This window comes from Somniosus microcephalus, chromosome 21 (assembly GCF_052327205.1).
Source record: "Somniosus microcephalus isolate GS21.2 chromosome 21, FLI_Smic_1.0, whole genome shotgun sequence".
Taxonomy (NCBI): domain Eukaryota; kingdom Metazoa; phylum Chordata; class Chondrichthyes; order Squaliformes; family Somniosidae; genus Somniosus; species Somniosus microcephalus.
The window spans coordinates 40,699,167-40,724,032 of record NC_141007.1 but is presented as its reverse complement, the minus strand read 5'-3'; the positions used below and the strand labels follow the sequence as shown (position 1 = coordinate 40,724,032).

Here is a 24,866-nt window from a genome sequence, read left to right as displayed (position 1 = left end):
CATAACACATTCACTGTACTTCAAAGTAATTCATTGTCTGTAAAAGTATCTGAGATTGGAGAGATGTGATAAGGTGTTATATGTAACTGCAAATATAAGTATATTACAAAAGGTGGAAAAACATAACAGTAATATATTGAGTATTGTGGCATCCATCAATAGGAACATTTTGATCATAAGGATGATCTCAAGATTTTTTTAAAAATTCATTCTCGGTATGTAGGTGTCGCTGGCAAGGCCAGTATGTATTGCCCATCCCCAGTTGTCCTTGAGAAGCCTTCTTCTGGAACTGCTGCAGTCCGTGTGGTGAAGGTGCTGTTTGATAGGGAGTTCCAGGATTTTTGAACCAGTGACCATGAAGGAATGGCGATATATGTCCAAGTCAGGATGGTGTGTGACTTGCAGGAAACTTGGTGGTTTTGGTGTTCTCATGCACCTGCTGCCCTTGTTCTTCTAAGTGATAGAGGCCATGGGTTTGGAAGGTGCTGTCGAAGAAGCCTTGGTGAGTTGCTGCAGGGCACCCTTTTGATAGTACACACTGCAGCCACTGTGCACTGGTGGTGGAGGGAGTGGATGTTTAAGATGGGTGGATAGGCTGCTGATCAAACGGACTGCTTTGTCCTGGATGGTGTCGAGCTTCTTGAGTGTTGATGCAGCTGCGTCCATCCAGGCACAAGTCAGAAGTGTGATGGAAGTATTCCATCACACTTCTGACTTGTCCCTTGTAGGTGGTGGAGAGGCTTTGGGGAGTCAGGAGCAATGTTCCCTCTAATTTTGTTTGGCCGTGTGCAGCCCCTGCTGCGCGGGCCATTCAACATATCGCACATGCTTGGCTTTTGTATTGAAAAGCCGGCAAAACGGCTGTGCAGGTTCCCTTGAGTACTGCACGGTCGCACAGCTTACAAGGAACATTGGGCAAGAGGTGAGCCACTAACCACAGAATAGACTTGCTCTAGTAGCCACCGTGTTTATGTGGCTGGTCTGGTTGAGTTTCTGGTCAATGGTGACCCCCAGGATGTTGATGGTCAGTGTTTCAGCAATGGTAGTGCCATTGAATGGAGGTGGTTAGACTCTCTCTTGTTGGAGATGGTCATTGCCTGGCACTTGTGTGGTGTGAATGTTACTTGCTATATATCAGCCCAAGTCTGGATGTTGTCCAGGTCTTGCTGCATACGGGGCATGTACAGCTTCATTATCTGAGCAGTTGTGAATGGAGCGGAACACTGTGCAATCATCAGCTTACAGCCTTAATTCTTACCTTATCACAGAATCACAGAAACCCCACAGTGCAGATAGAGGCCATTTCGGCCCATCGAGCCTGCACCGACACATATCCCACCTGATCCCCGTAACCCCTACACCAACACATATCCCCGTGACCCCACGTATTTAATCCCCCTAACACTAAGGGTCAATTTATCATAGCCAATCAACCTAACCCGCACATCTTTGGACTGTGGGAGGAAACCGGAGCACCCGGAGGAAACCCACGCAAACACGGGGAGAATGTGCAAACTCCACACAGTCGCCCGAGGCCAGATTTGAACCCGGGTCCCTGGTGCTGTGAGGCAACAGTGCTAACCACTATGCCACCGTGTCATTGATGAAACATCTGAAAATAGTTGGGCCTAAGACACTGCCCTGAGGAACTCCTACAGCGATGTCCTTGGGCTGAGATGATTGGCCTCCAACAGCCACAAGTTTTCCTTTGTGCCAGGTACGACTCCAGCCACTGGAGAGTTTCTCCATTAACTTCAGTTTTCCTGGTCTCCTTGGTGCCACATTCGGTCGAATGGTGCCTCGATATCAGGGCAGTCGCTCTCACCTCACCGCTGGAATTCAGCTCTTCTGTCCATGTCTGGGTCAAGGGTGTAATGAGGTCTGGAGCTGAGCGGATCCCAAACTGAGCATCAGTGAGCAGGTTATTGGTGAATAAGTGCCGCTTTATAGCACTGTCGATGACTCCTTCCATCACTTTGCTGATGATTGAGAGCAGGCTGATAGGATGGTAATTGGCCAGGTTGGATTTGATCTGCTTTTTGTGGACGGGACATACCTGGGCAATTTTCCACATTGTCAGATAGATTCCAGTGTTATAGCTGTACTGGACAGCTTAACTAGAGACGCGGCTAGTTCTGGAGCACAAGTCTTCAGCACGACAACCAGAATGTTGTCGGGGCCCATAGCTTTTGCTGTGTCCAATAAACTCAGCCATTTCTTGATAACGTGGAGTGAATCGAATTTGCTGAAGACTGGTATCTGTGTTGGTGGGAAACACAGGAGGAGGCCGAGATGGATAATCCACACGCCACTTCTGGTGGAAGATGGTTGCGAATGGTTCAGCCTTACCTTTTGCACTCACATGATGGGCTCCGCCATCATTGAGGATGTTCATGGAGCCTCCTCCTCCCGTTAGTTGCTTAATTGTCCACCACCATGTATATGACGGAAGGCCTTTTATCATGGCATGGGTTAGTAAATTATTTGTTTTTACTGAAATGTGTCATAATTTTGCATCTATCATTCCACTGCTGAGAACCAAGCATTTGATGGAATTTGCATTGAAGGTCATAAAAACTGGGAGTGTTAATCTGTCATCTAGGAGATAAATGTATTGAATTTGTTTAAATAATAACTGTGAGGCTCTGGGTGAGATAGTGAGTGAGCACAGTGGTAGTTTACTTCAGGGACTTGGGTTTGATTCCAGCTCACACATATGGATGAAAGTTTCCATTCTCTGCCAGCTGTAAGCCAAATGTGGACAATCTCAGCCCAGTTTCTAGAAACTGCTGGCTCCAAGCATAAAACTGTGAATAATTCACTCATCTCATATAGAGATTCTAGAAGTTTTGCTACTGTGGGAAATATTACACTGATACAGTTGTAGATGTGAATCTGATCCCCCATTCACTTCACAGGGTTCTTATACAGTATCTTATTAAGGAAAAGAAAGAATTGCATTTATATAGTGTCTGAGCACCGGAGGGACTGGAGTGCATCATCACCCCTGGCAACCAAATTTTAATTTAAGTTGTTAAGTTTCCTTTAATGTTTTTTGTTAAGTTACAGTTTATTGTTTGCACAAAGGAGATTATATAGCGTCTTATCAGGTACATCTGAAATATCTCAAAGAGGTGGTTTCCCAGGTTGTGTCCAACTCCAGTGTATGTACAACCAGCACAAAGGTTGAGTACATCATTCTGAGCCCAACTGTCAGCAAGCTGACCTCCAGCTCTCGCACGTCACTGGCCTGTCCACAACTTCTCTCGACATCAGGGAGGATCCTAGCCAGGCTGTGCATTAACTGAGAAGGCATAAGATTTGAACACATTCATTTAGTTTAAAGTTACAATCTAGGCTTCAGAGCAACCCTGAGTACAAAAATCTCACAGATGCTGTTACCTGTTGTTGCCCAACTTCTCCTATAAATAGAACAGTTTCTGCAACAAGAAAACCGTTCTGCAGTACAAATGAGGTTTGGGATAATGTACACACACCACCTGTTTTACTATATCCAACTCACCTTAATGTGCACAGGAAAATATAAACTTACTGTTAAAACAATGGAGATTTTGGAAACAGAAACAGGGTACTTGGTCCAATAAGCACATTTATTTTTGGTCGCTCTCAATCCCGCCTCCCCACCATGTCCCTCTATCCCTTCTTTCTCCAGAAACATGTTTAATTGCCTCTTGTACCCACTTATACTATTTAAAATGGGAGACTCTTTTTTTAAAGTCTGAATTAAAGGGCAATTTGGGGAGGGAAGTTAAGGCTGCATTTATGCTGCAACTTCAAAGTCATTGCAAAATGGTTTCCACTTCATAGTGACACTAAAGTTGCAGTATAACGCCAGAGTTGGCACCCAATGTGTCTGCGGAGCCCAGCAGTGTGAGATGCCCTGGAGAAAAAAAATCAGCTAGGCTTCCGACACCTGATGATTATTCAGTGATTTCAACTGGTCTGTGTACCTGTGTAGATGTCAAATGAGTGCAGGATTAGGTTGAACCACGATGCCATCCATGGCAAAACTGTCTTCACTTTCTAGACTCACACATGGGGCACTGAGGCTAATTGTGACTTCTACTGTACTGACTGTGATTATCTAGCTTAGCAAACCTTCTGACACGCACGGCTCAGAAGCACATCCAGTGATTTATAACTCCAGCGCAGTGTAAAATCTGGTTTAAATAAAAACACTGAGTGTTTCTTGGACCGTGCACTTTTTAAAAGCTTACCTTGAGATGATTTAAATGTTCATAAAATGGGAAACCGCTACCCTCGATCTCTAAACATTAAAATTTTAATGGCTAGGTGAGGCGCTCTACACGTGCATATAACCAGGAAATCTCCCCTCTTGACTAGCATTCCAATTGGAGCTAAGAAGTCTAAACCAGGTACTGCCTGGATGGGACCAGTATCAGACTGGTAGCTGCAGTATAAGTGAACCATTAAAATGGAATGAAAACAATGTTTCCTAAAGTTATTACAGATTAGCAGTAGAATCTTTTTAAAAACCAGTACTGTATTACACAAATATAAAGAATCGCTTCCCACCTTTCCCTAAAAGTTAATCTGTCAGAACGAATTCCAATCAACTTTTAGCAATCTGTTGATTTTTCTTTGTTTTTTTGTGGGATATTTAAACAGTGACTGCCCATAATATCATTAGGAAGAACTGGAAACTAGATTGGGAAGTCACATACTCATTTAATGTAGAACTGTTGTATCTCACCATCACCATCACCATGGCAAAACTGTCTTCACTTTCTAGACTCGCACATGAGGAATTGCCATTTGATTAAGGTATCAGAAGGCAGACAATGATGCAACTATATATGGCATGAATCAGCCACTTAAGAAGGGAGAAACTGTTGGGGTGGGGTGGGGTGATGACAAAAAGGATCCTTACAGCCAGCAGTGCAATATGTTTGAGATAACATCAGTCCATAATGGGATCAACTGACAAAAGGAGAGTTTTACTAAGAGATAATGTATAACCATTATACATTAAATACATGCTTGGGATACTCACTGACTTGCAGCTATAGCTAAAGTGTTAGGGTCTATTTACAGGGTAATTCACGATAAAACAAAGCACACCATTTTGCCATTGTACAAGGTTGGGTGGCCTCAGTTAGAATACTGTGTTCAGTTTTGGTTTCCTCACATGATGGGTGATATTGAGGCTTTAGAAAGGGTTCAGAGGAAAGCCACAAGATTAATTCCAGTATAAAGCATCTTAGTTGCCCAGATAGGCTCAACAAGCTGGGTCTCTATACTTTAGAGAACCATAGACTTAGGGATGATTTAATCATGGTGTATAAGATGATGAAGGGGCTAGATTGTGTTTGTGTAGACCAATTGTTTCTACTGAATAGAATAGGGAGGACCAGGGGGTCACTCTTACAAGTTATGTAAGGGCAAATCTAGGTTAGATGTTAGAAGGTTCTTCTTTTCCCAGATAATAGTGGTCCTGTGGAACAGGTTTCTGGTATTCAGCTAATACACTGAATTTTGTCAAGCAAAAATTGGACTTGTTTCTGGCTGGGGCAGAGATCACCTTGTACAAGAGGTAATGTAAAGCAGGGCCAGGGTCATCTCCTAGACTAGTTTTGATTGCCTAAAGGGATTGGAGAGGTATTTTCCAGATTTTTCCCCTGGGTTTTTATCTGGTTTTTCGCCTCTCCCGGCAGATTTCATGGCTCCTGGTGGGGTGAGGGACATCACATCTGTATGGGCAGGCTGAATACCCATACTAATATTTAGGGCACCTAATATGAGTTTTAAACTCCCTGAAATTCTACTTGTGAAAAGACAAGCAAACCAAGAACAAAAATTAGTAAACTAACAAAATAGCAAATGGACCAGACAAAATGTCACAAAGGAAATCCAAAAACTAAAATGTGCAGATATCTAAAAACAAAAAAATCCCAAATCAGGATAACACAGGTGTAAGAGAAAAAACTCAAAAGGCCAAGAAGGTTCGTCCAGTGCTATTATATTTTGCCAGCCTGGAGCACAGACTACGCATTTCCTAGGCAAACCTCCAAAATTTCAGTCCTGCTCACTTTAGAGACTTTAATGAAACTGTTGGTCACCAAGAGAGAGGGCCTCCACCAATCCCAACTGCAAAAGCACAGGTTGTGCAATCCCAGTGCAGCGTAGGCACAAGGAAGGAAGAACCAGTCGTACATATGCATAGCATTGTACATTCCCCCAGAAAGTCCAAAGGTAGAAACAAATCAACAGGATCTGAAGCATAAAGGTTGCTGATTTATGACACAAAATAGTGCAGTCTGTTACTTATCAGATTACACCAATATACTCGTGTTGATAGGCATCCTGTCGGGTTGCTCAATGGCACAACAAGATTTTAGAAATCGCCAGAGATGGTTGAAAACCGAGTAGCTGTCTTCAGGGTGGAGATATTAAAGCATTTGTCAAGCTACATTGTTCACAGAATTAGAAAGGGTTTAGTCACTGTTCAGAAATGTAAGCTAGAATTAGGTGGAATCACTGAAAGCTAAAATTAATAGAATGTTACACCAAAGGAATTGTAGAAATGTCTTAAATGTCAGAGAACCAGACTGAGGATCTAATAAAAAAAGGACTTGTGGCAGAGAGGCCAAACTGATTACCAAGAGGAGAGAAGGGGGCGGTTCTACCATCGAGTTGAATTTAATGAATTGTAAGATTAATATTTAACATGAAAGTGTCTAAAATAACCTTTGTAACTAAATACTCAACCATTTTGTTTTGACCTTGGAAAAGATTCTAAATTTAGATAGTGGACACTCACTAAAGCAATAAGTTGCTCTGGCCTCTTGACCTCTTTGACCTTAACAGCACAGCTCGAAACAGTTACTTTGAGGCAGTGTGAAAAAGTGAGAAATGTGAGAGTAAGGGTGGTGTTAAAGGATAAGGGTACTTGAGCAGGAAGTGTTATTAATAAAATAGCTAATAATCAGTTTCCACTATAATATGCAATATTTACCCATTTTGTAGGATATAAGGGACAATTTTTCAATCAGCTGGTGAGCAGGTGCAAAACGGCCACAGGGGGCATCAGAAAAATGGGAGATCAAGCGCGACACCCATTTCTTAATGGGCTGCAATTTTGAGGTCTGCTGCATGTTGTGTACTGAAGTGCATCCACCCATTTTGGGGTAAATTTTCATCTTCAGCATTTTGTGTGCTGGAAACAAATATCAGGACCTTCATGGAACACGACACCTAAAATTATCCATCCATTAATTTTAATGGACATAAGATCATGGAGGCCACTCCCAAATTACTGATATGCATTTCCCCACACACACAATTCTGTGCTGAGAAGTCTTGGAAGATATAAATGTATCCCTCTTGTACTTCAACATCATTAAGGCCCCAGATCTGATGCAAAACTATTTAAGTGATGACTTGGACAATTTTGTAGCTTTTACACTTGTTTGGACACAAAGAAAGAAAGACTTGCATTTATATAGCGCCTTTCATAACCTCAGGATGTGCTAAAGTGCTTTACAGCCAATGAAGTACTTTTGAAGTGGAGTCACTATTATAATGTAGGAAACACAGCAGCCAATTTGTGCACAGCAAGCTCCCACAAACAGCAATGTGATAATGACCAGATAATCTGTTTGTGATGTTGATTGAGAGATAAATATTGGCCAGGACACCGGGGATAACTCCCCTGCTATAGTGCCATGGGATCTTTTACATCCATCTGAGGGAGCAGATGGGGTCATCAGTTGAATGTCTCATCCGAAAGACGGAACCTGCGACAGTGCAGCACTCCCCTGGAGTGTCAGTCTAGATTTTTGTGCTCAAGTCTCTGGAGTGGGGACATGAACCCACAACCTTCTTGACTCCACGGCAAGAGTGCTACCAACTGCGCCACAGCTCACACCAGCTCTTGTGTACTTCTGATACCATTTGAAATGGGAGCAAGGGAAGCTCGAGTGAAGGAACTATTAAATTGCAATAGGCATTGTACCTTTTTGTATTTTTGCAACATTTACAGTACCTTTTTAATACAGTAAGTTTTCTGAACTTTATCAAAAGTATGTATTTTCAGAATTATTTATTTATTAGCTTACTTACAATAGATATTATATACACCTCAGTATTTTGTGGTTGAACTGGTACAAGATATGCCAATGACCAAGAAAAAAACTACCTTTGCTTGCTCTGGATCAGCAGAGAACCAGTTGTAGATTTTTGCCTTCTGTAGCAAGGACACCAAAACCTTGCATCATACAGGCAACATTGAAAGTGGTTGTCAAAGTTAGCAATGCCATCAACTGTTATGCATGTGGCTCAATTCTAGCCAGCTAATATGCTGTCCATACATGTATTGAAACAGGTGACTGATGCATCAGTTAGCATGACCAGCACTTTTAATTCCATTCCCAATGATTAACATGGTTTAGCTGCCCAATTACCATCACACTCGTGCATTTCCCAAAGTGAAGGTGGGTCACTGATGGCAACCATGCGTCCAAGCTGAAACTGATTCTAAATGTCAGTTAGTGACCATGTTTGTGTTAAGGCAGTTTGATGTGTGAAGCCTGTTGAAGGTGAATATAGACTTTTAATTAAACATATTGTACCTTGACTATGTATCTGTTGAGATATGGTTTTGAATGAGGTGCAGTGAACGAGGTGTAAGGTTGTGTGAGAGCTTGGCATGTAAAGTAAATGTGAAACAAGTTGCAGTCTTAGACCAAGTACGAGATACATGAGTTCAATTGTTATATTCCTTAAAGTGTGCCATCTTCTTGCACATCTGTTCCCAAGATCTTCAGGTACTCTAGACAATAGTGAACCTGGCCGAGTTCTCCTGCCAGGCACAGTGCACTATTGCTGTCTCAACAGGGAAACTCTCCTTACACCCAACTCATACAGCAACATGTCCACCTCAGCTGCCATCATGCAGTACTTTGCCACTTGTCCACAGGCTCTATTCCATGCCTGCACTTCAAGATTTCCTCCTTTCGACCTTGCTCATCATTTCTCCCTCCGCCACCCATATATAGTCTTTGCAAAAGCTGGAAATGTTTTGTAATCATTTTTGGTCGCTCTCACTTTTTCTTGTCCCCATATGTGGTCACTTCCCTTCAAGTGGCCTCATTTGTCAACATGAAAAGCTGCACGCTCACGTGAGTTCCCACACCTTCCTTGTAGTCACAATTCCTGTGCAAGGTGCCAGCAGCTTATTTAAATGCTGTTCTTAAGCCGAGTTTGTGATATCTGGCAAGCTTAGCGCCCCACTGTATTAGAGTACAAAGCGGTACAGGTGATGCATTCCCAGCAGTTTTTTTTAGCAAAATTGATCCTATAACGTCCATTCTTTTTTCATGGTGGAAACAGATGTGGCGGGCATTAGGAAAAAATGTTACTTTTTTTTATTTCATCAAACTCATTATCGCATCTATTACAGTATCTAATTTGCTGATATTACCCATTTAAGTCTCTGGTCAGTCAATAATTTAATAAGACTTGAAAAATAAACAGGAAGTGTCTGCCAAGACTGATTGCTATAAAGTCAGCAAAGACGAAGTCCCTTTATTGCAGAGCAGATGCACTGAAGACTTATCCTGACTTTTCAAAGGTTTTTTTGGGCTGAAAGCAAAGATCTTTCCAAATCTATATTTAATGTTATTTATCTTTGACTGATATATGGAGGCAATAGTACGGTAGCATAATGGTTATGTTACTGGACTAGTAATCCAGAGGTCTGGACTAATGATTTGAGGGATAGGAGTTCAAATCTGGGGAATTTAAATCTGGAATTAAAAAAAATGCTAGCATCAGTAATGGTGACCATGAAACTACCAGATTGTTGTAAGAACCCAGCTGGTCCACTAATGACCTTTAGGGAAGGTAATCTGCCCTCTTTACCCGGTCTGGCCTATATGTGACTCCAGCAGCAATGTGGTTGACTCTTAGCTGACCTCTGAAGTGGTAGCTCACCACCACCTTCTCAAGGGCAATTAGGGATGGTCAATAAATGCCAGCAATGCCCACATCCCGTGAATGCATAAAACAAATAGGTGACAAGTCCCGATCTGTGCTGGTACTTACCCTTTGAGTTATCATAGAATGGTTACAGCACAGAAGGAAGCCCATTAGCCCAAGAACACTTCAACTAAGCCCTTTCCCTGTAGACCTGCAAATGTTTTTCCTTCAGATACTTATCCAACTCCCTTTTGAAAACCATGATTGAATCTGCCTCCCTTTCAGGCAGTGCATTCCAGATCATAAACACTCATAAAAAAATATTTCCTCATGTCGCCTTTGGTTCTTCTGTCAATCACCTAAATCTGTGTTGTCTGGTTCTCATCCCTTCCGCCAATGAGAACAGTTTCCCTCTATCTACTCTGTCTAGACCCCTCATGATTTTGAACACCTCTAACAAATCTCCTCTCAACCTTCTCTGCTCTAAGGAAAACAACCCCAGCTTCTCCAGTTTATCCACGTAACTGAAGCCCCTCATTCCTGGAATCATTCTTGTAAATCTTTTCTGCACCCTCTCTAAGGCCTTCACATCCTTCCTAACGTGCGGTGCCCAGAATTCGACACAATACTCCAGTTGAGGCCGAACCAGTGTTTTATAAAGGTTCATCATAACTTCCTTGCTTTTGTACTCATGCCTCTGTTTATGACGTCCAGGATCCCACATGCTTTATTAACTACTTTCTCAACCTGCCCTGCCACCTTCAACGATTTGTGCAAATATACCCCCAGGTCTCTCTGTTCATGCACTCCCTTTAGAATTGTACCCTTTAGCTTATATTGCCTCTCCTTGTTCTTCCTACCAAAATGTATCACTTCGCACTTTTCTGCGTTAAATTTCATTGCCACGTGTCCGCCCATTCCACCAGCCTGTCTATGTCCTCTTGAAGTCTATCACTATTCTCTTCACTGTTCACTACACTGCCAAGTTTTGTGTCATCTGCAAATTTTGAAATTGTGCCCTGTACACCCAAGTCCTAGTCATTAATATACATCAAGAAAAGCAGTGGTCCTAGTACCGACCCCTGGGGAACACCACTGTGTACCTTCCTCCAGTCTGAAAATCAACCTTTATTGTCTGTTTTAAAAAGCTTTAATTTTTAATACTTTAATGCACAAAATTATAATAAAAAGCGAAAGCCAGAAATATAAATTGACAGCTTGATGATTTCCAGTACATTACAAAGTCCTTTTTATATTTTATATTCAGATATTTTGCAATTTCTGAAATTGTCTGTGAAACTCCTATATTCAGAATTGGTTATTACAAACAAGCAGGACATCAAAATTATTTTTCTCATCAGGGGTTCATTGTATCGAATTCTGGATTATTTCTTAACTTTAAGCCTTCTTCCTGGGTTGCTGCAGAACAAGCTGTTGCCCTGAATTAACCAAGATATTTTGAAGGTATTAGGCATTTTCAGCTAGTAGCCAATTACATTTATATACTTTGATGTAACAGCTTGGAGAGTCATTGCTAATAGTGCAGCAAGATCTGTTAATCTATTTGTAATTAAATGATAGCCTTTATTGTCCCTTATTGTACCTCATTCTCCATATAAGATAACAGAACATGGCCTTTGTAACCATTGTTGCTTTCTCTATCACTTTCTCTCTGTAATACACACTTCAGACAAAAATATTACTAATGGTGAAAACAATATTTTGCGAGTGAGTTCTGAAACAACATAAGGTGGCATTTACAGACAAAAGAAACTTTTCATAATATATGGTAAAGAACACAGTAAGGGAAATTTCACTCATATCTAGTCTGGTAACTATTAAAAAAAAAGTAAAGTTAAATCTAATTTTTCTGCTTGCTTGAATGGAGAAAAACGCCATTCTCCTCATGGACTGCTGGCACGGGCTTTCTTTAAATGTTTTTCTTACGAAACCATTACTTTGAGCTCCAAAGGCACAGGGGAATGGATGGGTTAAACTTTCCAGTTGTTCATGATGAGGGTCAAAGAACTGATATAGTTTTGTTTAACTATCTTTCAGCCAATCATTAGATTTTGCCATTTTCCCAAACCTTAAATAAATTTTGACCTTACAGATACTTACCTGAAGACTTTATAGATATGTATCAATGAATATACATACATTTTTTTTGTTGCCCTTTTTGTGCTCAGAGTGGTGTTTATGATTGCCAGTGAGCATGTTGGTGCTGATTCTGTCCTCTGAACTCAAGTATTTTCTGGATAAATTAAGCACTGTGAATCGGTGTGGGTGTAAAACAGGCCCCCATTAAGATTTGTTTCTTGTCTGTGTTAATGACAGTTTGATCTTGAGGTGGGTTATGACCAAATTCCCCACCCACAACCACCCGACTCCCATACACACACTTGTTTGCCTACCCTATTACAATGGAAATAACAAACCTTTCCTATATATTTCAATGTGTAAGTATACCTTGTGGTGTAGCACTGAGTTGTGCAAAACCAAAAAGAAAGAAAGCACTTGCAATATTTTCACAACCTCAGGACACCCCAAAGTGCTTCACAGCCAATTAAGTACTTTTTTGGAAGTGTTGTAATGCAGGGAAATGCACAGCGAGGCCCCACAAACAGCAATGAAATAAATTACCAGATAATCTGTTTTGGTGGCAGGATACATGTTGGCCTGGACACCAGGAGAACTCCCCTGCTCTTCAAAGAGTGCCCTGGGGTCTTTTACTTTCACCGGAGAGGGCAGACAGGGCTTTGGTTTAACAAACTACCACAAGACGACATCTCCAACAGTGCAATGCTCCCCATTACTGGCCTGATGATTATATGCTCAAGTCTCTGGGGTGGGACTTGAACCCACAACCTTCTGTTTCTACAAGGTGAGAGTGCTGCCTCAGAGCCAAGGCTAACACCTTGGAAAATCCCTGGGTTTAATCCCTAGTCAGTGCTGAATGATTTCACTCAGTGAGAGCATCAGTGGAATATTACAATTAGCTTCAATGTCTGCAAATGAGAGAGTGGAAGGAAAACACTCGCCATGGGCTTTAATCCCAATCTCTATTCTGTGACTGCTACTGAAAAGTGTGTGTATGCTCACTGACTGCAGAAAGGGGATTCAGTTGTGATGTCCTCCACTTGCCTGGATGAGTGCTGCTCCGACAACACTCAAGAAGCTCGACACCATCCAGGACAAAGTATCCCGCTTGATTGGCACCATATCCACCACCTTAAACATTCACTCCCTCCACCACCGGCGTACCTTGGCTGCAGTGTGTACCATCTACAAGATACACTGCAGCAACTCGCCAAGGTTTCTTCGACAGCACCTCCCAAACCTGCGACCTCTACCACCTAGAAGGACAAGGGGAGCAGGCACATGGGAACACCACCACCTCCAAGTCACACACTGACTTGGAAATATATCACCATTCCTTCGTCATTGCTGGGTGAACATCCTGGAACTCCTTCCTTAATAACACTGTGGGAGTACCTTCAGCACACGATTGCAGCAGTTCAAGGCGGCGGCTCAGCAGCACCTTCTCAAGGGCAATTCGGGATGGGCAATAAATGCACACATCCCAGGAACGTATAAAAAAAATATGGTCATCTCTTGGTTCACGGGATGACTGACCATCTGAGCGAGGTATCAGAGAATTGCTGATGCTGCTGATCTCCCAATGGCTTCAGAAGAGGTTAGAAAATGGGGAGAGGGAGACAGCATGCATGCATGCAAAAAAAGAGAGGAATAATAATAATTCAACTCTATGCTAGACACGAGATACTACAATTTCGTGTGTGGTAATATATAAGCGAAATGGATCCTGGAGCTTCTCTTTAATAAACTGAACTGTGGCACTGCAGACTGGCGCTTCTGGTTGGCTGTGTGTACAGTTGCCAGGTAACGGATGCAAACACTGTCAATCATGGCGTCGAACACTAAGCGGCGGAGACAAAGTATCCGGTTTGGAATCGACAATTTTACATATGAAGATCGGGTGTCCATGTTAAAGCTTCTGCAAGTGAAGCAAAGGGAAGAGAGAAAGGTTTGTAAATATCACTTGTCTTTCACCGTCAGCCCCAAATCAATAAACTTTGCTGCACCTATCAGTGTATCTATTTCGAGTCGGATCACTCCATTAATATTTGTACTAAATGTAAAATTGTTACACCTTTTAGTTTCTGCAATAAATCAATTTCACCTCGAATGCAGAAATCTGCATTGAAATTGACCCCGGTTGCGTGAAGCGGTCGCACAGACCGGCTCAGGACCCATATCCTGCTATTTCTCTTAGAGGTAATTATTGACTTTGAACCGATGAGATTTGAATTAAATGATGCAACATTCAAATTAACTTGTTCATGTTGGAGTGACTTTTGCAACAGCTGGAACTAAACACCGCTAATATTTGCAAAACCCAAATTCTCCAATGTACTAAATAAACATTCAAACTGGCACCGGGGACCGCATTGTAGCAACGTGCAAACACCCTGAAATTGCATTCTATGCAGTGCTCCTGTTTTTTTCTGCTCAGTTAACCTTCCGTGAGGACAAGGGTGAAATTCCAAGTTTTAACTGCGCTAAAGGAGGGGCCAGAATGTCTAGACCAAAGCCAAACAGTTCTGAACGGTGCCACAAATAACGAGCTGCCCCCGGGATCTGCTGACTACTGGTCTTGCTTCTCTCTGACCCACCCCACTTCCCTTTTACTTATCCAGAAATAAGTGTGAATGTGCTGGGCGCAAAATAGCACAGCACCTCCCGTAAATATTCCCATTACAGAATCAAATACACACAACACAGCAGGTCTTTTCCCGCCTTAAGATGAACTATCTATTGATTAGTTCCAGGTACTTTATATCGAGGTTTATCTGTCCGGCGCGTCATTTCAGGCAAAAGCAATATATCATTGTCTGTAAAGGGGCCATTGCTTCCAAACTACTGAATGCCTAAATTGCAAAACACACAGTCTGAGCATTCATCCAGAACATCTGATACTTACAAAAGGTAAATCATCTGAAAATGAATCACCATCGGAGATGGGTTGATTCAGGTGGGTCGTACTGGGGAGGGTGAGGGGACACTGTACTCGTGGACAGCAGCGTTACAACCCATTAAGAGTGAGTTTCAAAGCACCGGCATTGAACTCCATGTGGACAATCATGTCACTCGCCATTGACAGACCGCGCTTCTCGCCAGAGAGGTTCCCATGCAGCCGAGCAAAGGGCTAACTCAGAGACAGGGGAGAAACAAAAGTGAATCCGTCGCCTCAGCAACCGTCTCCTTCGCCAAGCGGTCAACAGAAAATTCAGGATGCCAAAAAAACAAACTGTTGACAGGTGAATGAATGAAAGGAGACAGGAGGCAGAACCCGAGCCTGCGCTGCCTGGACACCAGCAGTGTGTGTAAACGGAAGCTTTTTGTGTTTCATTTCTCCTGATGAGCCAACACGGTTTCTGCTGAGCTTTTTCATTTAAGGACTGGGCTTTGGCCGATTTCAGTTGCTGTGCAGGGGCTGTGGGTGGTGGGCGGACGGACACACGAGTTACTGCAAAAAAGGGGGCTGATTTATTTTGAACGGGCTTGTGTGGAGGGTGTTAACCAGAAAGGGGATACATCGACTGGAAATGCCTTCAACGGGGGAAGGTGTTGGAAAAAACAAACGCTCCAAAGGTTTGCTGGGGGACGACAGGACCAGTCTGTTTCATCGACTCCTGGAGAGGGGAAAGATCACAAATCCCAAAGAGGAAACGGTTAGTTCGTTTTACCTAGGGGATACACGGATGACACATGTCGTTAATGGGACGCATGCCACGGTGATTGTACTAATTTGCCATTTCTACCGTCCTTTAGAAATCACTTCTCCACAGACTATTCCTTCTGGCTAAAATCTCCCCCGAGCTGGTTGACAAAGGGGACCTGGGAGGTAAGAGTCACTTTATTTAAATTATTAAGCAGGACTCTAAGCATGGTTGGGGGTTTATTAGTGAGACTGACGGGGGGGGAAGACGAAGGAAAACTTCCCACGTATAGAAGCATAAAATGACCTGAAATGCAACTCATAGGAAACAGTGGAGGACTTCAACAGCAATCTGTAAAAGAAAACATAACGAATGTGGATCCCAGCTACAGAGAAAGAACCCCCTCCAAAAACAGTTAGACATCTGATCTTAAAATGGTCCAGAAAGGGCTGGGATATTATTCCATGGATGTGAGTGGCGGTTTCCTGAGCACTAATTGTTTAGAATTTTATATTATAAACACTTTCTCATAAAACACAGCAGCAGCCCGTATAATCATCAAAAGTAGGCAATGATTAGAAGGCTAGATGCAGATTAGTCAGCCAAGGATACAGTCAGATTGTAGCGGCATGAATACATGATTGATGTCGGTTCCCACTGGCCAAAACAGGATTGTGATTGGACTACCTCCAGACAGCTGCATTTCCCCATGATGGCCCAAATCGGGGAAATTACAGTGCAGGAAACTCAACCAGCAGCATCCATTACAATGAATCCCTCCTTACACAACCGTTCGGAAGGATGGCACGGAAGCCTGTGCTACTGCTGGTGGGGCCTGATGAAGAATAATAAGATTGCTTGGTTTGTGGCAAGGGTTACAACACCAGCTGCACAGCACATACTCAAATAAACCAGATTGCAGTCCAGAATATCTAACCTAGCTTTCAGGTGGGAATTGAAACCTTTTTCCCACTCTGTGGCCGGACTAATCTTGCTGTAAACAGTGAAAATTGTAGTTTTGAACAGTTAAACAGAACAACTATTGTATCACTGTTCTTTCGAGGCAGTCGGTGCTTTGGTGGGTTGATTGAGAGCCCCAATAGCAAACTGCTAGATCTGCTGGGCTGTTTTGCATGTGTGAAATCCTAAAGTGCTATTTTACACCTACGTCACATTAACCATCATTAGAAGCTCATGCATCAGAGAACTGGTGCACCCGAGGCTCTACCAGGGATTATATAGAATAAATAGAGTAGTTTACTTGTAGTTGGGAGTTTACCGGTATTTTTGAAAGACCAGCTCACCTGATCCCTGTAGCAGCAATGCCTTCAAGCAGCTGAAGGAGCTGCTCCATATCGCAGTCATCTTTGTTTTATTCAAAATGATGCACATTTCAGTAACTCTGAGAAGGCAAGGGTTTTGTTTGTCATTAGTGTTGTGAAAGTAAATGGGAAATGAAGTATTCAGCTATACCATCTTTCAGATGAGATGTTAAACCAAGACTGGGTCAGCCTGCTCAGGTAGATGGGTAAACAATCTATAGCACAAGTTCAGTGCAGTGCTGAGGGAGTGCTGCACTGTCAGAGGTGCCCTCATCTGGAAGAGATGTTAAACCGAGGCCCCGTCTCAGGTGGACGTAAAAGATCCCATGCCACTATTTAAAAGAAGAGCAGGGGAGTTCTCCCTGGCGTCCTGGCCAATATTTATCCCTCAATCAACATCACTAAAAATAGATTATCTGGTCATTAATACATTGCTGTTAGTGCGGCCTTGCTGTGCACAATTTGGCTGCTGCGTTTCCTACATTACAATAGTGACTACACTTCAAAAGCACTTTGGAACATCCTGAGGTCGTGAAAGGTGCTATATAAATGCAAGTCTTTCTTTCCTTACTCCAAAAGGTGTTGGGAATTCTCTTGGTGACCTGGTCAACATCCCTCCCTCAACCACTGCCGCTAAAAACATTTGTTATATGGTAATATATTGTGCACACGTTGGCTGTTGCATTTGGTTACATAACAACAGTAATTGCACTTCAAAAAGTAATTGATTCTAAAGCACTTTGGGGGGGGGGGGCGAGGATGTGATGAGGCACTGTATAAATGCACGTTCTTTCTTTACCCTCACAGCATAAGTTACAGCCAGTTTTATATGGATGAACCAGGTTAGTGTTGCTTTAGTACTTCTAAGATATCACAACACCACATGAGGCCAAGAGTTCTTCCTCCTTCCTGTAACATTGTGAGTGTTTCATCTGGCAATGCATTCAGAACAAAACTTTATTCATAAAACATTATTTTGTCGCTTGACCCTGCGTTCAAATTCAGCGTAGACTGATGGAATGAAAGTGACCCCACTCTCTTATGGCTTCAAGAATCGTCAATATATCAAGTTTGAGAAGTCCCAATCCAGTTCATGTGACTTCAGAATGATAGCACTAAACTACCCACTAATTGACAATTAAAGTAATTGGTGTGAAAAATGGAAATGTCATACGAATGCTATGGGATACTGGCTTGAAGTTGAAGTTAAGTCACATAGGTGGCGCAGCTTTATCCTACACCTGAATTGAGTCATATCTAAGGTGGGAATGTTTGTTGCTGACACCAACTGTATAAAGAGGAAATGTTTTATTCCTTAACACTAACCTTACACACCCTGAACAAAATTTACCATTTTCTTTTTAAAACTGTATTTCTACTTCAGGTGGATTTTTGCCCCTATTACGTTATAATGGCAGAAGATTGCTGTTATCTTCTTTTTAGTTTGCCTTCATTTCATTTATTTTGTGAAAGATTATAGAAGGAATCGCCATTGTAGCCTTGCCTTTTTAAGAGGGGCAGATTAAAAAGGAAGGTAACATTGCTGTGATAACTCTGTGTGCTATTCCATCTAGACACCAGAGGAATGCTCACTTGTTCATCTCTGGTATGGCGACCAGTCTCAACTTTCAACATTATCTACTGTAATTGTGACCAGATGAAGATGAAACACAAAAGGAATGTGAGCTGCCAACATTTGTTTGATAGATGGCCACAAATATACTGTACTTTCCACACTGGGATTTCAAGACGAGAGGCGTCTATATCAAATAGAGAATGTGGGAGTGTGGAGGCCAAAAAGATCAAACCCAGTACGCATCATGCCACTGAACAGATCCTTCTTCCACAAAAGCAAAATACTGCAGATGCTGGAAATCTGAAATATAAACAGAAAATGCTGGAAATGCTCAACGTGTCAGACAGCATCTGTGGAGAGAGAACCAGAGTTACATAAGAACATAAGAATTAGGAGCAGGAGTAGGCTATACGGCCCCTCGAGCCTGCTCCGCCATTCAATAAGATCATGGCTGATCCTCAACCTCAGCTCCACTTTCCCGCCCGATCCCCATAACCCTTGGTTCCCCCAGAGTCCAAAAATCAATCTATCTCAGCCTTGAATATACTGAACGACTCAGCATCCACAGCCCTTTGGGGTAGAGAATTCCATCTAAGTGAAGAAATTCCTCCTTCTCCCAGTCTTAAATGGCCGATCTCTTATCCTGAGACTATGCACCCTAGTTCTAGACCCTCCAGCCAGGAGAAACAACCTCTCAGCATCTACTGTGTCAATCCCCCACATAATTTTATATTTCAATGAGATCACCTAGCATTCTTCTAAACTTTACAGAGTTAATGGCTGGAATTTTGCCTACCTGGGCGGGGTCCATGGTGGGTCGTGACCCCGCTGCTGGCTCCATCCCACTGTTCAAAATGAACTTACCTTAATGGGGCCTATTAAGTCCGCCCAGCGTGTTACCCGGCCCAATGAGATGGAGCAGGACTGGTGACCTCATTTATGATGTGTTTTCTATTAGATCCGTGGTTCAGTGGATAAAGAATTACACGGATGCTGTACATAAACAAACAACAGGTCTTTACTGGAGGAGGGTCATCTCTAGACTGGAGTACAGAGGCATGCGCACAGCTTATATACCAGTGTGGTTACTGTCGGTACTACAGTATACAGGAGCTGTAAGAAGTAGTTCTGACTTAAAGCACATACACTACAATTCCTCCCTTTTTAGATTAATAATACCCCCTTAATATTCAAATAACAATTACATTTTTACATGTACATTCAATAACAAAAAGTCCATTTATAGATTCAGTCTTTGGGGCGGCTTCCTGACCCTTTCGGGATAGCGCCTTTCCGGAGGTTCTTGTTCTTGGTGCAGAGGCGATTCTGACCCCTTTTCATCGGGTTCCACTGCTACTGGGTCTGAAGTAGATGCTACCGGTATAGAAACATAGAAGATAGGAGCAGGAGTAGGCCATTCGGCCCTTCGAGCCTGCTCCGCCATTCAACGAGATCATGGCTGATCATCCAAACCCTAGCACCCGGTCCCTACACTGACAGCCATCCCACCCAAACCCTATCCCCGTAACCCCATAACCCCACGTATTTAATCCCCCCTAACACTAAGGGTCAATTTTTATCATGGCCAATCAACCTAACCCGCACATCTTTGGACTGTGGGAGGAAACCGGAGCACCCGGAGGAAACCCACGCAAACACAGGGAGAATGTGCAAACTCCACACAGACAGTCACCCGAGGCCGGATTTGAACCCGGGTCCCTGGCGCTGTGAGGCAACAGTGCTAACCACTATGCCACAGTGTATGTCAGGTTCATCCCCAGGTACTCGAGACATGGGGTTGACGCCTTCCTGTGACGCTAAGATCTGATCGACGTGGCATCTCACAATGTTCTCCCCGACATCCACTGTGTACGTTAATGGCCCCTGCCTTGTACATATCGTTCCGGGTTGCCACTTCTCTGTTCGATAGTCACAGGCCAAGACTGGTTGCCCTACATTGAAGCTCCTTGTCGGCTTCTCGTTGATGTGCTGGAATTGTTTGTCCTCAACATTTCTTCGCACATTTGGTCTGAGCAAGTCCAGACGAGATCTCAACCTTCTGTTAAAGAACATCATGGCCGGGGTCTGGTTGGTAACTGCATGTGTCGCGTTTCGGTAGGCTAATAAGAAATTGTCCATCTTATGCTGTAGTGGAATTTCCTCGTCGCACATGGCCTTTATCGCCTTCTTAAAGGTTTGTACGAACCTCTCAGCCAATCCATTGGTGGCTGGATGATACGGGGCGGATGTGTAATGCCTTACCCCATTCCTTTTCATGAATTTTTGGAACTCGTTGGACACAAACTGTGGTCCATTATCAGAGCAGATCTGCTCTGGCAAACCGCTTCTGGCAAATATGGTCCGTAGGTCTGCAATCGTTTTCTCTGTAGTGGTTGAAGACATCTTTATCACCTCAGGCCACTTTGAATGAGCATCCACTGCTATGAAGAACATTGAGTCCATGAATGGACCAGCGAAATCAATGTGCACCCGTTGCCATGGAGAGGAGGGCCACTCCCATGGGTGTAGAGGGGCATGTGGTGGTGCATTTTGGACCTTCTGGCATCCTAAGCAGCTCTTAGTTAGGTCTTCGATTTGTTGATCGATTCCCGGCCACCACACATAAGCCCTAGCAAGCCTTTTCATTTTCACTCCCCCCAGATGACCTTCATGTAGCTCCTTTAGCACTCTCTCCCTTAACTTGGGTGGAATCACCACTCTGGATCCACACATCACTGTCCCCTGGCATACTGACAGCTGTTCTCTTCTGGATGAGAATGCTGGCAACAGTGAGTCACCATGTGTTGGCCATCCCCTCACCGTCAATTCATATACCCGTGACAGCGTCGGATCATTGCGGGTCTCCTTCTCTATATCCGCGTTTGTTACTGGCAATCGTTCAATTATCGACGAATAAAATATCTCGATAGGGTCCACTGCTGGTGCTTCCTCCACCGTAGGCAGTGGCAGGCGCGATAGCCCATCAGTGTTCCCATGCTGTTTCGTGCCTTTATATTCTATTTCATATTGATTCGCCCCTAGAAACAGGGACCATCTTTGTAACCGCTGTGCAGTCATTACTGGCACGCCCTTCTTAGGATTAAAGATGGAGACAAGTGGTTGGTGGTCAGTCAGCAAGGTGAACTTCCTCCCATGCAGATAATGGTTGAATTTTTTTACTCCCCATACTAGGCTGGGGGCCTCCCTGTCAATCTGGGCGTAGTTGCGCTCGGCTGAGGTTAGTGACCGAGACGCAAAGGCCACTGGCCTTTCCAACCCGTCTGGGAATTTGTGCGACAGCACCGCTCCAATGCCGTAGGGTGATGCATCACATGCCAAGCGAATTGGTAGTGCTGGGTTGAAATGGGCCAACACCTCTTTTGATGTGATCAATTCTTTACACTTCTGGAAAGCTCGTCTACGTTCGTCATCCCACTTCCATGGTACCCCTGTTTGCAGTAGGGTGTTCAGCGGGTGTAGTACCGTAGACAAATTTGGTAAGAACTTGTGGTAATAGTTTACCAGCCCGAGGAACGACCTCAGTTGTGACACATTTTCCGGTGCTGGAGCCTTGACTACTGCCTCAATCTTGTCAGGGGACTTATGTAACCCCTCTTCATCGATGATGTGGCTGCAATACGAGATCTGTTTCTGGAAAAACTCGCACTTGTGGCGATTAGCTCGTAGCCCATATTCCTTTAATCTGGCAAGCACCTTCTCCAAGTTAGCGAGGTGATCACCGTCATTTTCGCCCGTGACCAAGATGTCGTCCAAATAACACTGGGTCCCTGGAATCCCTTGCAGGACCTGATCCATCGCCCTTTGCCAGATAGCCGGAGCCGAGGCTACTCCAAACACCAGCCGGTTGTATTGATAGAGACATTTATAGGTGTTGATCGTAAGGTAATGTTTCGAAGCTTCTTCTACCTCCATTTGCAAGTACGCCTGGGCTAGATCAATTTTGGTGAAGCGTTTACCACCAGATAGCGAGGCGAAAATATCCTCAATTCGTGGACGTGGATATTGCACCGTGTGAAGGACTGGGTTCACTGTCACCTTAAAATCCCCACAGATGCGGATCTTCTTTGGTTCCCCAGGCGTATTACTCAATGACCTCTTCATTACAGGGACGATGGGTGTAGCCCACTCGCTCCAGTCCACTTTGGACAGTACTCCTGAATGTTCCAACCCTTCCAGCTCTGCTTCAACCGCTGGTCTGATCGCATAAGGCACTGGTCTGGCCTTCAGAAACTTTGGGCTTGCATTATCCTCTATTTTAATTGTTGCTGTTATTCCTTTTAGTGTTCCTAGTCCCTCCTGGAACACTTCTTTTGCGTCAGTTAGCATTTTTGACAGTCGTCCAGGTGTGACGTCATCATCCTTTTTGGCCTCCACCTTCAGTGCCTGTATGGAATGCCAATCTAAATGTATCTTCCGGATCCATTCACGTCCTAGCAGTGGTGGTCCTCCATTTGGCAATACATATATATCCATTTTAGGTATTTCCTGACCTTTATATGTCACTTTCACCCTTATTTTTCCTTTGGGGTAGACTTTTTGCCCCGTATACGTCTTCAAGACAATCTCTGTAGCTTTCAAGGGTATGTGTGAAAATAGCCGCTTGTAGTCTCTTTGATTTATGACTGTTAGAGCTGACCCTGTGTCCAATTCCATTTCCACTTGGACTCCGTCTATCTTGAGTGTAACCCAGATAGTCTGGTGATCCTCTATTTCAGTTACATTATGTAGTTTCAGACAACCCAGCTCCTTGCTTCCGGAGTCTGTGTCACTTTTCTGTTCGTCTGAACCACTGTCCATCACCTGTGTACCTTTTTGTACTTCTCCTGTGGAGATTTCTTACTGTTGGTTTTCTTCCCAGACCTGCAGACTCTTGCTATGTGTCCTGTTTTCCCACACTGTCTGCACACTTGGTCCTTGAACCAACAATCTTTCTGGTCATGTGTTGTTCTGCCGCAGCGATAGCACTTCCCTGTTCCATAGGTCATTTCGTTGGTGCCGTATTCTTGCGGTCTCCGTTGTATCTCTGCAGCACCCCTTGCGGCTGCTTCGTGTGATACTGCCATATTGAAAGCTTTGTCCAGCGTAAGGTCCTTTTCTGATAGAAGCCGTTTCTGGGTTCCTTCACTTTGTAGCCCACACACAAACTTGTCCCTTAACGTGTCTGCTAGTCCCACTCCAAACTGGCAGTATTTCGATAGCTTGCGCAGTTCCGTTAGGTACTCAGCATTGCTTTCGTCTTTGTGTTGGTTCCTTTTATGGAACTTAAATCGTTCTGCTATCAGCAGCGGTGTGGGGCTTACGTGGTCCTATAGGATTTCTACTATGCTTCCAAAATCCTTGTTTACCGGCTTCTCTGGGGTTATTAGATTTCGCAGTCACCCACAAGTTTTTGCACCCATGGAATTTAACAGAACCAGTGCTTTATTAGCATCTGGCACTTCATTCGCCCTGCAGTACACCTCAATACGTTCCACATGTCGCCCAATCTTCGACTTCATTTTCGAACGTAGAGATACTGCCACTCTTCGGCATCCTTGGTTGTGCGTTAACTATCCCCAATGGCGCCTCCCGCGCTTCCCTTTCTTCTCCGCTGGCACAAAATGGCGTCTCCCGCGCTTTCCTTCCTTCCCGCGCTCGCCCGCCTTCTCCGCTGCGGCTTCACAAAATGGCGTCTCCCGCGCTCTTCCTTCTTCTCCGCGGCTCAATGGCGCCTCCCGCACTCTCCCTGCTTCTCCGCGGCTCAATGGCGCCTCCCCTTGCTTCGCCCCGCGGACCCTGATCAGCCCGTGATCCCTGGCTGGCTCTGCACGTTCTTCTCTTGATATTTGTCGACGCCGCTCAGTCTAGAACCTGGCTGTTTCTTACCCTCTCTCTCTCCGGTTTGCAGTATTTTCCCTCGACACCGCTCGGTGATCAATCCCCGGCTACGCCCTGCTCTCTTCACCCTCTTCTTACCCTGTCGACGCTGCCCGGCTCTCCCTCTCTGCCGTCGGTCGGCTCCAGCCGCCGCTGCTCGGGAAGGGTCTGCTCAGGACCTGTCGTCGGTCTCTTACTGCTCGTTGTGGCTGGGGAACCAAGCCCGGCTCTCCACAGCCTCCCCAGCGAAGTTGGATCTCTGCCTGACTGCTGGGCGGTTGCTCGCGGTCGACGCCCGTGTTCCTGGACTCGACTATTTTTTGGGGGTTTTTTTTGTTTAATGTTGCAGGTAGATTCGCATCAACACTCGTCGCCACTATTAGATCC

General features: G+C 44.0%; 1 protein-coding gene and 1 long non-coding RNA gene across 7 annotated transcripts in view; one reads left to right on the top strand and one right to left on the bottom strand.

The window, feature by feature from the left end:
• Positions 1-11,073: 11,073 nt before the first annotated feature.
• LOC147102725 (uncharacterized) lies at positions 11,074-15,299 on the bottom strand. The gene is made up of 2 exons (XR_015073076.1): positions 14,966-15,299; positions 11,074-13,978 (listed from the first exon to the last, which is right to left on the bottom strand). It is a non-coding gene; the product is annotated as an uncharacterized LOC147102725 (long non-coding RNA).
• The window catches only part of LOC147102724 (testis-expressed protein 47-like), a 63,407-nt gene continuing 52,411 nt past the window's right edge, over positions 13,871-24,866 (top strand). For 5 of the 6 annotated variants that reach the window (XR_015073075.1, XM_085963470.1, XM_085963475.1 and 2 more), the window contains exons 1-2: positions 13,871-14,008; positions 15,817-15,889. Coding sequence is in view for 5 of the 6 variants with exons in the window: in XM_085963470.1 (XP_085819596.1) it covers positions 13,871-14,008; positions 15,817-15,889 (211 nt within the window). In the remaining variant the exon portion in view is untranslated. Of the gene's footprint in view, positions 14,009-15,228; positions 15,717-15,816; positions 15,890-24,866 lie in introns of those variants that run through there. The other variant, XM_085963474.1, reaches the window with a different exon arrangement.